Consider the following 14631-nt stretch of genomic DNA (forward strand, 5'->3'; position numbering starts at 1 on the left):
TATACACAGATAGAGCCGCGCTGATTTTCATGTGAAGTAAAACTTCAAAGACATTATTAAGTCCAGACCAGTTATCTTCTCTTTTTGAAAAAAAAATATGTTTGTTGCAATTGAGCAATATGGTGGATTTTTTTATTGTTGAAAAAATTGTCCTTCCTCCACATAAATGTTACATTAATATTTTAAAATTCAGAGAATTTAAAACTATATAAATTGTAATACATAGTTTTAAATTTTCTGAATTTTAAAACTTTAATGTAACATGAAACTAATATTTATTTGACAATAATGATAAAATTAAATTAATTGTTAAAAAAAATTAAATAATTAGTTACTAAAACATTGATATTGAAATATATATCAATACTTTCCCTATTTAATTGGGTAAGTTGCTATATTCTGTATGATAATTGGATTCTGAGTGTTTAATACATGCACGGATCGGAGGATTTGGGGGGGGGGGGGGGGATTCAGAGGATAATTCAATTTTTTAAACATTACATATTACAACTATCCAAAATACTAGTATCATAATGTCTAAGCTTCCCCAGAAATCGATGATATCCTCGCCCTTTCCCTGAAAAAGAATCTGACCGCACATTTAATTATATAAGAACTTGAAGAAATAGAAGCCAATTTTCTCCTTGTAAGCAATAGGAAAGAATCAAAACAAATCCAGATTTTGGTCTTATATAAAGTAAATATTCAATTCATTGTTCAAACATAACTTAACGTAAAAACATAGGTACAGTGGGTTACAGTGGTGTACAGTGTTTGTCAGTACCATGTACAGTGGTGTACAGTGGGGTACAGTGCTGGTCAGTACCCCGTACAGTGGTGTACAGTGAGGTACAGTGCTAGTCAGTGAGTAGGTACAGTGGGGTTCAGTGGAGTACAGTGTCATACAGTGGCTCTGTACAGTCGGGTACAGTGGGATACAGTGTGGTACAATATCTCTGTACAGTGGGTGTACAGTGGATTTACAGTAGGGTACAGTGAATAAACAGTGTATGTCAGACAATGTCAGTCAATTTTTGGGAATATCAGTGGATTTTGAATTCAGTAGTGAAATTTATTTAATTTCAAACAAATTCAAGAACATGTTATCTAGATATCTGATAGCTAATGTTTTAGCTTTTCCTTTTTCTGGTGAAGCTTTTACATAATTAATTTCTTTATCATAATAGGCAAATCAAATATGACCTCTTTGATGTTAAGCCATTGTTCCGTGTCGTGCCAAAATCAAAAATTAAAATTAATGGTTATATAAAAACAAACACATTGAGATGATATGATTATTTTATTACACATAAAATAAGCTTTATTCTAAAACTTTTTTCATCATTAGTTAAATGGTAGTATCAAATGCCGTTTTCAATTTATTAACAATAGAATTTGCATATTACTCACCAAATACATAAAAATATATTTTCATACCATACAATATTAAATTTTGAATTTTTTTTTTGTATTTTTGACATCACAATGAACTGAAAAAAAGTAAATCTTTTTTATATTAGTCAACTTGTACATGTAACTCAATAATCAAACATGCTGCAAGTAGATGCAGATAGATGTGAGCATTTGGTGCATGTGCAAAGAAATTTATGTTCAATCTTTACGTCTTGCATTTATTTACTATGTCCTATCCAATTCAATATTGTTGTCGGGAATAGAATGGACTAATTACTTTTTCCGTTTTGAAATGAAAGACCTCTCCGAATGACTGTTCACATTTTTAGTAAAAAAACAAATTAATATTGAAAATATTCAATTTAAGAGTTATGTACAAATCTAAGTATATAATTGTACTAATAAAAACATTATCTTGGTAGTACATGAGACGTTGCAGATTTATACACGAAATAAAAAAAATCTACAAATTTTAGTCTTTTCATACATCAAAGAAGAAAGGTACACCTTCATGCTGTCTTTCAGCCCTCTAAAAATGATGGATATATTATTTATTTTTTTTTTCAAAATATCTACGATATAGATAATCTGTCGCTGACTCGTTAAAAAAATTATGTTAACCCAAATGTTCTTTAATAACCACTAGATTTTGGTTTTTTTTTAAGTTTTATAACTTATATTGTAACAATGATGCTTTAATTAAATACACCACAAATGCTTTTATTTGTAGTTGTTTTCTTATTGTCAAAAAAAGGCTAGAAAAATTAGGTCATAACATCGGTCACTGTGATTTGACTCTCCTAAAAATTCTGTACAATTTGATGAATTTTTTTTTAAAGAGATCATACATAGAGCTATATATTTGATACAATAACAACACTGTCAACAATTCAAAAATGATATATTAAGATCGCAAGAGGTTCGTTAATTTTGGTAATAAATGCAGATGAAATTGATATTTCTTTTTTAAATTCTTGATAAAATATTTATTTAAGATACAATCATTATTACTCATTTTCGCGAATTATCTTATTGATGTGACATCACAGTTTTGATAATTAAATCCAGACTACCATAAATATTGTTTACAGTGTCTATTTGAACAAAAAAAAACTATAACAGAATATAAAGATATTTCTAATGGTGTCCAAGTAGCGTAGTGGACAATGCACTCGCTTGCCACCGCTGCGACCCGAGTTCGATCTCCGTGATCGACAGTGGTGGTATGTGATAGGGTATGGTGGTCGCGCGCATGGACACATGGGTTCTCTCCGGTTACTCCGGCTTCTTCCCACACCAATGACCCCCTCGCGCTAACATCCGTGCCAACGAGAGATATTGATATAGGTTGTAGAACTTGCTTATCAATTGTTGTAAAATAAATAAAGTTCAGTTTTTTCTAATGGTTTGAGAATCACATATCGTTGATACAAGTACCTTTGTTATGATGATTCAATTCAAAAATCATTACAACTAATTTCGCAGTAATTTCATTCAACGTTAGTTAAAATTATACGAACTACATGCACTTGAGAACTTTTTGGATTATTATTTTATAGAACATTTTATTCTCTCTTTTTTTGGACAGCCGCCCGGTATGGTGAGTCATTAAATATTTGATTAACTAGATTGTATCAATTTATGATTATTTGCAATATGAAAAATCATTATCACTCACTTTCACGAATTATCATATCTATGTGACATCACAGTTATGATAATTGAATCAAGACTACTATAAATGTTTTTACAATGTCTATTTGAAGAAACAAACCTATAAGCAGAATATTCATATAATTCTAATGGTTTTGAGAATCATATATTGTTGATACAAGTAATTTTGTTAGGATGATTCAATGCAAAAATAATAACAACTAATTTTGCAGTTATTCCATTCAACGTTGGTTAAATTTATATGAACTACATGAACTTGAGAACTTTTTGAATTATTATTTCATAAAACATTTTATTCTCGTTTATTTGGAGAGCCCAGTGATGCGAGTCATTAAATATTTGATTAATTAGATTGTATCATTTTATGACTATTTGCAATATAAAAAAAAGATAAATATCCGAAACAAACATTGATGAATTGAAAGAAATCCATATCTCCATTTTCATTGTATACGTATAATTATCATTTACCATTTAAATTCTGTCAGAACTTTCATTACCCTGACTTTCTTTGTTACGTTAATTCAATACAAAAACATATCATCTAATACAATTGTTATTTCAATCAATATCGGTGCATTTGTACGAACTACATAGGCTTGAAACTTTTTTGCTTATTCTCTTATAAAATATTTTACTCTTCTTTTGACAGTTCATGGAGATGAGTCATGAATCATAATCATTGATTAATCAATTTGATTGCAATTTGCTCAAACAAGAACAATTTTTTTAAGGTTTGACTGTTCATTTATACATGTACTATATTTTACATTTACCTTTTTTTTAAATTTATATTACTTACATTGCATGTTGCTAAAAAAACGATACATCCTATGATAATAATATCGCTGGAAAAGTTGTTCTTCATTATTTTATCACTCTAATTGTAATAAAGTATTGTTTGGACATTGCGTAATATAAGAATTAAAATCTTCACATGAAGACATTCATACCCGCTTTCATTTTGCTTATGGAGAATCGCTTCCTGTGCGTAATAGTGTTTTAAAGTCGCAGTCAATACCTTTCTTGTCTAAATATATCCTTAAATTATCACAGACATGCCTTTATCTGTTTTATGAGAGGTCTAACTCTTCAATACTCGGCATTCTGGGAGTTACCTTAACACAAATGAAATAGGAATGAACTAATTTTCAAGAGTTCGAATTGATTATCTAAAGCTTTGATTGGTCAGAAGTTAAGGTAGTGTGAAAATGACCTCCTATCAATATCTGTCAGACCCTTCCAAGTGCAAGGAGAAAGGGGAGGGTTTTATGAAGACTGATTGACAATCCTTTTTTGACTTGAAGTTGTAACGGAAGACCTCATCGTTGCTTGCAACAAGCTCAGCTCTAGTATTATAATCACTTTTATGAAATATCTCATCGATGTGACATCGCAGTTGTAATAATTGAATTCAGAAAAGTTCTTGTTTACAATGTGTATTTCAACACAAAAAAAACTATCAGCAGAATGTTAAGATATCATCAACTTGCTTGAAAATCACATACCGTTGATACATGTCACAGGGCGAAAAACCATCTTTAAGCAAGTCCTTAAAGGTGGCTTAAAGGTGACTTAAAGGTCTAACTCTTCAATACTCGGCATTCTGGGAGTTACCTTAACACAAATGAAATAGGAATGAACTAATTTTCAAGAGTTCGAATTGATTATCTAAAGCTCTGATTGGTCAGAAGTTAAGGTAGTGTGAAAATGACCTCCTATCAATATCTGTCAGACCCTTCCAAGTGTAAGGAGAAAGGGGAGGGTTTTATGAATACTGATTTACAATCCTTTCTTGACTTTAAGCTGTAACGGAAGACCACATAGTTGCTTGCAACAAGCTGAATTCTAGTAATATAATCACTTTTATGAAATATCTCATCGATGTGACATCGCCATTGTTATAATTGAATTCAGAAAAGTTCTTGTTTACAATGTGTATTTCAACACAAAAAAAACCTATCAGCTGAATGTTAAGATATTTTCAACTTGTTTGAAAATCACAAACTGTTGATACATGTACCTTCTAATTATTTCATACAATGTTGGTGCACTTTATACGAACTACGTGTAATTGAGAACTTTTGGTTTATTATCTTATAAAACATTTTATTCTTTTATTTGACAGTCCAATCAGATGAATCATATACTCTCTACATATATTGAATTTTATAATTATTTGCAATATGTAGGGGGTTCAGTTTACCTGGCGTGACGTCGTAATTTTCGGCTCAGTCGGAGTAAAATTGACGATTTTGAACTCGCTTTAACTTTTTCTTTCACTTTTATAAAGTCTGAATTTTTTCATAAATGCAACGTAAATAAGTTGCTCTTTTAAATGGTACTAATTTTTAAACGTCATCTTTTATATCTAGTTATATTTCCCCGTAGTCAAAAATGCTCGGTTTTTCGTCTTTAGCATTTGTAATACAACTTGGATGCTAGTTTTGCTCGATTTTTGCACAAGTCGCGCAGTTTGATTGGATTTCCGCAAGCTATACGTAATGACAGCTAATATATCAGCCAATCAGGGAAGAGGTTACAAACTGCAGATTGAATATAGACTGGAATTCCCCCTCTCCGATGTAAACACGAAGGCCCAAAGACACTGCGTTGTATGTTTCGTGAATTCCATATGGTAAGCGACGTTTCAATGAAAAGAATTCACACAGAATCTTAAATCTTATGATTTCCCCCGTAAGAATGTCTATTTAGTTTCCTGCTATTATTATCAGGCCGCCGCGGAATCCCCAGTGAAACATGACCTTGATAACCTTACCGACGTCAACATCGGCGACATGGCAGAAGCGAACGTTATAACAGACATCAGAATAGGCAAGTCTTCACGTGCATTTTTAAACGCTGTATTGATATAAATGTTTCAAATTTATTAAGTAAAATTGTTATTAGTATATTGCTAATCTAAGATAACTTAAAAGTTTTACTGTGCAATTCGAATTTTCTCATCGTCATGCCTATATTTATACATCATACTCATAGTGTAGAGTTTCTTCCGAATTCCGTGGTATAAAAACAAAGGTTTTTTTTTAAACTAATATTTTATTATGAAACATTTTTGAATTGCAAGACTACTTGGAATTCCAAATTAATACTTTCAAAATTAAAAAGCTAAAAGTTTTTACTCACCTATAGAAATTAATAGTAAAATCACATTATTTACAATTATCATATACCAAAAGAATTTTTGATTTTGTCACTCTTATAAAACTGTAAATGAATATTTGCAATTAAGCTCCAAAATTATATAGAGTACAATAATTCTTATTTTATTTACATAATGTAACTTTGATATATTATAGTTTGATTTCATTAGCACAGATATGTACATGTACCTATATGTATACACATGTATGTATATTAATTATATATGTACATGTATCTTATTGTGTGGTGTGGTTGTATACCAACATGTTTGGTGAACCAATAATTTATAGTAAAGATACTTTGCTGCACCATATTTATTATATTTTCAGAAGTGTGTGCTGGTCATCCATCCTCATGAATGTCACTGCTGGTCGGTGTGAAAACTAAAAGATATTCCTTAAAATCTGTTTTTGATATTTGCTGGCAAATATCAAACAATCAAACTGTGTTAACTGCTGGACAGTGAACTGGTCAATTTAAAAAATATATGATGTCAAAAAATAATTTGGCAATGGTTTATTAAAAAATAAAAATTTCTATTTTATTTTTATTTTTGGTATCAAATTTTAGATTTGGAAAAAAAATGCCCAACAAATGGAGATATCATCAAATGTCTTGATGGAGAGAGAAGCTTTCCTGAAAACCTTGAATTTCTTAAAACCAAATACCCAACCTCAAAGTGGGAAAATTGCTCTGTGCGTGTTTTTCGCACAAAGATATTTAGATTAAAGAAAAAAATCAAGGATCTAAAGAAAAACAAAATTGCAGAAGGCTTATCAGAACTGCTCAGCCAAGAATTTGAATTTCCTGTTCCAAACATTGAGCTTCCAGTATTTGATGACAACATCAAAACTCAGAAGCTGAATTATCTTGTCAACAAAACAAAAGATGTTGTGTTTGAAAACCGCCAGCTAAAGAGAGAGCTTGTTGATGAACAAGAACAACTGAGCAATTTGAATTTACAAATATTTCATTATGAAAAAAAAATTGATTTGTTATTGAGAGTGTTAGATTCTTGTACATTGAAACATCAAGAAACATTGTCAAAAACTAAAGATTTGAAAGTGTTAGAGAGAGAGTGTAAGCACTGGGAAAAAAAGTATGATGACTTGTCAAAAAAGCTAGATAAATCTTTAGAACATTTTGAACTTTTAAAAGAAAAAGTTAGAAAACTTGATGCCAGAAATTCAAACAAGAAGTTGAAACGTAGAGATCAGAGAATAGAAAATCAGAGAATTGAACTGGATAATAAGAATGAAGTGTTAAGAGAGAAAGAGAAAGAAATGCAAGAATTGAGAGAAGAGAGTGAAAGAAAGAATGCACAAGTAGAGAACCTCAAAAAAGAAAAGAGAAATCTGCTGGTTAAGATTTGTAGATTAAACAAAAAAAGGGAAAATGAATTTGACAATTTTATTTCTGAAAATGTTGAACAAATTATGAAACTGAGACAGGAAATCAAAATTAAAGAGGAAAAGATAATAGAGCTTGAAGAAATCAACAATGTTCTATTAAATGAGTCTAATATAACTTCTTTCTGTGATGGGAAGTACACAAATGAAATTCGTGAAACAATAATGACACTAACAACTGAGTGCGGTGTTAGTTGCAAAAAAGTAAATCAAGTAATTCAAACCGTCTTAAAAAATATTACAGGCAAAACATTGTCGAGACTTCCAAGTGCTGGTGTTAGGTCTAGGTTGCTTATTGAAGCAAAACATATTGCCCAGTGTCAGGTTGTACATGCCATGGTTAATTCATGTGACATAGGTGATATGAAAGGTAACTGTCTACATCAGGATGGAACTTCAAAGTTCCATAAACAATTTCAGTCATTTCAATTGACCACACCTGAACATAGGTCTTGCTCAATTGGAATGACTGAAATTGGCAGTGCAGATGCTGATAGTCTGATGAAAGCTTTTCAAGCAAATATTTCTGAATTGTCAAACTGCTTACATAATGAAGACAAATCTTTCTCTAAACTTGTAGCAACTATTATTTCAACAATGTCAGACCAGGGTGCAACAAACCCAGTTTTTAATAGACAGTTAGAGGAATTGCGGCAAAGTCTTCTTCCTGATGTTCTAAAGAATTGGGATGAAATGCCAGAAATTAACAGAAAAGAAATGGGGAGGGTGGCATCATTTTTTTGCAAAATGCATGTATTTGTAAACATGGCAAGTGAAGTTGACAAGTGTTTAAGTGTTTTTGAAAACAATGTTTGTTCAGGAAAGAATCCTTACAGTTTTGATTGGAAGGAAAGTGGTGCCTCAAGACTGACTAGAACAGTTAGCAAGGCATTAACAATGCATGGCTGTGAAAAGTCAGGAGTGGGGTCCCACTTCTCCACCCACTTGAAAGAAAAGGGTGTAAAAAATAAACTTATAACCTTTAGAGGACATAGGTTTAACCATCTTTTTTATGCAGCTGGGGCTACATATCACCATTTAGCAGATATCAAAACATTTCTTGACAGTTGGTCAGATCCTAATGAATTGTTGAAAAGCATTTCTTTTGATGTGAATGAAAAAGTTTACACTAGCAGTCTTAGAGCTTTAGGTATCATAGACAAAATAATTACAGGTCCCTTCTGGAGGGTTATTGAGAAAACAGAAAATATTTTGGATTTGAACCCTGTGCTTCTCAACATGAAGTTGAACTTACAAGACTTGTCACAAGATGCATCACCTCTTCTTGAAGGCCATTTAATTTTTCCAGAGGAGAGTGTGCATAAAGATGAGGTGTATGATTCTCTCTTTGAGAACACAGATGATGCAGTATTTGAAACATATACTCAAATGGCTTTAGAATTGGCTTTAGGTGGCATGTTGTTGATACTTGAGAGGCAAGCAAAAGATCAACTTCCTGGTGGAATATATTATGAACCATCTGAAACTGATCAATTGAGAGCCGCTGCAGTACCAACAACAAACACATGTTCTGAAAGAGATTTTGCTCAACTAGATGTTTTAATGAGACTTAAACCATCAGCTTCTACAACTGCATATGAGTCTGTAATCATGTGGACTAACAATAAAACATCTACTTGGTTAAATTCTCTTTCAAATAGTGAAAAAAGCTCCATTATTAATGATGCAAGAAAATCTACACCTGAAATAATGGAGTTAATAAAAAAAAGACAAAGGTCTTTGTATGAAACAAAACTTGAAATTTTAAGAGCTAAACAAGAAAAAAGAGTCATGCAAGAAAATAAAATGTACAACCAAAAGGTAAAGCTAACAAATAAATTGACAGATGTTGGTGGTTTATGGCAGAAAAGAGATGACATCCAGTCTTACAAATTAAAGGTGTCTCAAGAATCTAACAAAGACCAGCTGTTAAGAGATGCATTAGTTGCACAATTGCAGTTTAGAAAAAATATTCTTTCAAGCAAAGGCCCTAAAAATATTTTTCAACAAAGCAGTAAAGGCGTTGTGTATTCTATTGAAGATCTAGAACATAATCTGGTAAACGTTATGCAAATTAATGAACATTTGGAAGAGGTGTCTGAAAATTCTAAACTCTCTTACCATCCTTTAAGTCAGGTTGAACAAAAATTTAATGAATCAAAAACAAATTTAGCTGAGAGACTAAAAGAAAATAGGAGAAAAATAACAATCAAACAACAATCACTTCTTCTTCCAAGTTTTATTGAGTCTCCTTCCAAATTAGTTGGAAAGAAAATTCTTCATAGATTAAAAGATCAAACTTCAAATGAAGTTTGTTGGTACAAGGGGGAAGTTTTGTGTGTAAAAAGATTGAATGGAAGGATGACAAAGTATGAATGCTTGTATGAAGGTGATATGGAAGCATGTGAATTCCCATTGTTAATTGATTTCCAAAAAGGTGAAATAATAATTCAAGATTAGACACACTGTATAACATAATACATGTACATGTACTTTGCTTGCATGTAATATATCTAAGGCCCTAATATATAAGGTATCTAAATTATTAAATATATATACAAGACTAAGATACTTGTTGGATTTTTTGTTTTGGTCATTATATTAGTTTCTAATAATATGTCACTTAAAATTTACACATATATAGTTATAATTGATATATACATGTATTATTAGCAATTGATGGTAATTACTTTTATTAATTAAAGTTAATTAATAGCAAAAATTTATCTTAAGCATCAATATTTAAAACTAATAAATTACTTAACATATTTTATAGGAAATTCTAACTACTTGCGGGAATTATATTTAGATAAATCTTCATAATTTGTGTATAACTTACCTGATGACCATATTTGGAAATATGCAAATTTCCGCCATTTTGGCGGCCATTTTGAAATTATGCAAATTATGATGCAATTAAAATACAGCTTGAAACATGACAATTTTAAAAATATACAGTTTGCTAAGACTTTACACAAGATTTATAGTTAATTTTGAAATTTAAATAGCAAAAATGCAAAAAAATTACAATTTTGGTGCCATTTTTTCCTACACATTGCATAATATAAATCATTACAAAAAGCCGTACAATACTCAACTTTAAAATCTTATATCTTTGCTTCTAGATGGAATATTTCAATGAAATAAAGTTTTTTGGTTTTGTTAAAGATTCCTCTTTCAATATAATTAAACATGAATCGAAAGTAAATAGCTGGAGATTTCACATGAACCCCCTACAATATGCCAAAAGCTAAATATCGAAAACAAAAATTTGTAAAAATATTAGATTATAAATCTAATATGAATCACACAAAAACAATATAACAATCGAAATAACGATCAAGATCGCTTCCACTTATGTGATAAATGGATATATCATTAAAATTTGATGAATATTAAGGAAGTCAATTTTACTCGGTTGGCTTAGTCGATTAATCGGAGCCTTTATTCGAGCGATAGTCGTGTACCCGTTGATTTATTTGAAATTGTGTGGCCTTATTCTACTGCCAGATACATCGTATCTGAACCATAATAAACATTTGAAAACTTATGATACGTCGTAATAGATGTATTTAATTTCAAACAAATTAAAGAACATGTTATCTAGATATCTGTTAGCTAATGTTTAAGCTTTTCCTTTTTCTTGTGAAGCTTTTACATAATTAATTTCTTTATCATATAAGGCAAATCAAACATGACCTCTTTGATGTTAAGCCATTGTCCCGTGTCGTGCCAAAATCAACAATTAAAATTAATGGTTATATAAAAGCAAACACATTAAGATACTATGATTATTTTTTTTTATTAATACATCTTTAGGAAAACCACAAATTGATCGCTTTAAGTACGTGTTTGCATACTATAAGTACGTCTAATCAAAACAATAATTTGACCTACAAATTCAACAAAGATAAATCTGTAGCCGCTTAAAAATATACCAGGGACACCCGTTCGATTCAACAGAGTGTAACGTGATTAAATTAGATGTATTTTATTTCAAACAAATAAAATGTAGATAAAAAGCATTTTATCTAAATACCCGTCATTGATATGTTATTGCCTTTTTACATTTTAAACATACACACCGTTATGTTTTTTATTAAAAAAACAACAAGTTTATTAAACATAAAATAAGCTTTTATTCATATCTTTTTTCGTCATTAGTTAAATGGTAGTATCAAATGCCGTTTTCAATTTATTAACAATAGATTTGCATATGACCCACCAAATACATAAATATATATTTACATACCGTACAATTTTAAAATTTGAATGTTTTTGTGTTTTTGACATCACAATGAACTGGAAAAGGTAAATCTTTTTTTATATTAGTCAACTTGTACATGTAACTCAAAAATCAAACATGCTGCAAGTAGATGCAGATAGATGTGAGCATTTTGTGCATGTGCAAAGAAATGTATGTTCAATCTTTACGTCTTGCATTTATTTACTATGTCCTATCCAATTCAATAATGTTGTCGGGAATAGAATGGACTAATGACTTTTTCCGTTTTGAAATGAAAGATCTCTCCGAATGACTGTTCACATTTATAGTAACAAAACAAATCAATATTGAAAATATTCAATTTAAGAGTTCTGTACAAATCTAAGTATATAATTGTTATGAATAAAATATTATCTAAGTGGTATGAGACGTTGCAGATTTATACAAGCAATCAAAAAAAATCTACAAATTTTAGTCTTTTCACACATCAAATAAGAAAGGTATACTTTCATGTTGTCTTATTTTAAAGTGATTTTTAAGTATATAAGAAATGAATGTTGTATTTGAATATGAAATAACACTCTCTTATTCAACTACATCACATTTTCCAACTTAAGGCACAGACAATATCTTCCAGTGTTCTTTATCTTTCTAAATATCTGCAAATATATTAAAAAATAAAGCAAATGATACATGGCTTTAGTAAAATCAATAACGTTCTAAACAAAACTACCCCTTATGATATCCGGTTACTAAATGAACATTTTGTTTAATTTTAAGGAGACTCAGTGGTAAAAAATAATAACCAAAATATTCCTTAATTTTTTAAAAAATGGTTTGTTAAGCTATAAACTATTACTTGGAAAAGAAAAAAAAAAACACAAAAATATAATTTCTAACATTTGAACATGTTTTAATATAGCTAGACATAGCTCTTCTTTTCAAGGAGATAAATAGCGTTTAAATATATAAATGACCAAAGATAATCTGTCGCTGACTCGGTAAAGCAATTATGTGAACCCACATGTTCTTTATTAACCACTAGATTTTTGTTTTTAGCTCACCTGAACCGAAGGTTCAAGTGAGCTTTTCTTATCACCCGTTGTCCGTCGTCCGTCCGTCTGTAAACTGTTCACATTTTCGACTTCTCAAAAACCACTGTGCCAAATTTAACCAAATTTGGTACAAAGCATCCTTATGAAAAGGGGATTTTAAATTGTTTAAATAAAGGGCACAGCCCTTTTCAAAAGGGATATAATTGCAAAACAGTGAGTATAGGGTGCGTGTCTTTAAAAATCTTCTTAAGAACCACTGTGTCAGAAGGGCCAATTTTTACATAAAAGCTTGTATATAAAGTGAAAATTTTAAATTGTAAAAATCGTGACCCTCGGACCAAAACTGGGGCCCCAGGCGGGGTTCAAAGTTTTACATAGAAATACATAGAAAACATGTTTTAAAAATCTTCCTCTCAAGAACCACTGCACCAAAAATGCCAATATTAACACACAAGCTTGTATATATAGTGAAGATTCTAAATTATTAAAATTGTGACACTCAGACCAAACAAAATGGGGCTCCAGGCGGGGTTCAAATTTATCATAGACATACATAGTCAACATGTTTACACGACTTTTGTATTATATATTCAACTAAATTGTGCACCTAAAAACCCAACTGTGTCTCCCTGATTATTGACAACTCATTGCATAAGTATATAAGGTTGTTTAATCAAGCAATGACGGATGAATACGATAAGGTGCAAAAATTCATTAAATGTTATTTTAGTTTATCGCTTACATTTTATTTGGATACCGTGCTCGATAAAAATAAAAAATAATCTGTAAATTTATTTGTAATCGGGCACGGTCTCCAAAATAAATGTAAGTGATAAATTTATCTTGTGATTTTGTTGCAATATTGCAGCTAGTTTGGTTGAGCATTATAGATACGGCAGATCAACGCACGTGGTGTGGATTTATTTGTAAACAACCATCCCAAAGATAATCTTGTTTTACACGGGAATTGAATAAATAAAAGTATGTTTTATTTTAATTAGGGGAACACTGTTAAAGTTTTCATCATATACAAATGATGAACCTGTAAAATTTGTTCAAAGAGTGTTTAAAGCAGAAAGAAGATGATTTATTTTTTGAACTTTGAAATGTCTTCGATTTTTGTAACCATGATTAGTTATGATCCATTGTATTACAAATGTATCACTACGAATTTTATAAGGAAATATACTGAGTACACAATCACATGGTGATGTTAAAATTACATATAAAAATATAGTTGCATTTTGTGATATTTATGGAATTATTGTACGTACGACCTAACTCAGGCAGCGCATGCAGGGATCTCTATCTCGCGGGCTCCCGGGTCGTGGACGGGTGTGTCCCGGTGCATAGCGAGGGCTATTGTGAACATTAGTTGATAGACCCATGTTTTATGTGTATTTGTATGTTGTCTGCTTGGCAATAAATACTATAATATGTACGAATTTAGTAACACAAAATATTTGATGTACGACTATTGGTAAATAAATTTAAATTACTGATACCTATATTAAAGAAAATGTCAGCTCGAGGTCTCTGTCACGGGCTTTCCGGCCTTTGATGTGTATAGTGAAGATTCTAAATTGTACAAATCGTGACCCTCGGACCAAAACTGGAGCCCCAGGCGGGGTTTAAAGTTTAACATAATACTACATAGGAAAAATGGTTAAACATTTTCTTCTCAAGAACT

The 14631-nt window shown here is 30.8% G+C and overlaps 1 protein-coding gene across 1 annotated transcript; it reads left to right on the forward strand.

The window, feature by feature from the left end:
• Positions 1-5281: 5281 nt before the first annotated feature.
• Positions 5282-9558, forward strand: LOC128160998 (uncharacterized). The gene is made up of 4 exons (XM_052824271.1): positions 5282-5725; positions 5823-5922; positions 6823-9347; positions 9508-9558. The coding sequence occupies exons 1-4, from the start codon at positions 5705-5707 to the stop codon at positions 9556-9558; spliced, it is 2697 nt and encodes an 898-aa protein (XP_052680231.1). The 5' UTR covers positions 5282-5704.
• The last annotated feature ends 5073 nt before the right edge of the window (positions 9559-14631 follow it).

Source organism: Crassostrea angulata, chromosome 8 (assembly GCF_025612915.1).
Source record: "Crassostrea angulata isolate pt1a10 chromosome 8, ASM2561291v2, whole genome shotgun sequence".
Classification (NCBI taxonomy): domain Eukaryota; kingdom Metazoa; phylum Mollusca; class Bivalvia; order Ostreida; family Ostreidae; genus Magallana; species Magallana angulata.

What these genes read in the sequence shown, in the direction of transcription:
- LOC128160998 (XM_052824271.1), top strand. Translation starts at nt 5,705, where the DNA reads ATGTTTCGTGAATTCCATATG. An exon ending in TGTTTCGTGAATTCCATATG is followed by an intron (nt 5,726 to 5,822) that starts GTAAGCGACGTT and finishes TATTATTATCAG; the next exon opens with GCCGCCGCGGAATCCCCAGT. An exon ending in TATAACAGACATCAGAATAG is followed by an intron (nt 5,923 to 6,822) that starts GCAAGTCTTCAC and finishes ATCAAATTTTAG; the next exon opens with ATTTGGAAAAAAAATGCCCA.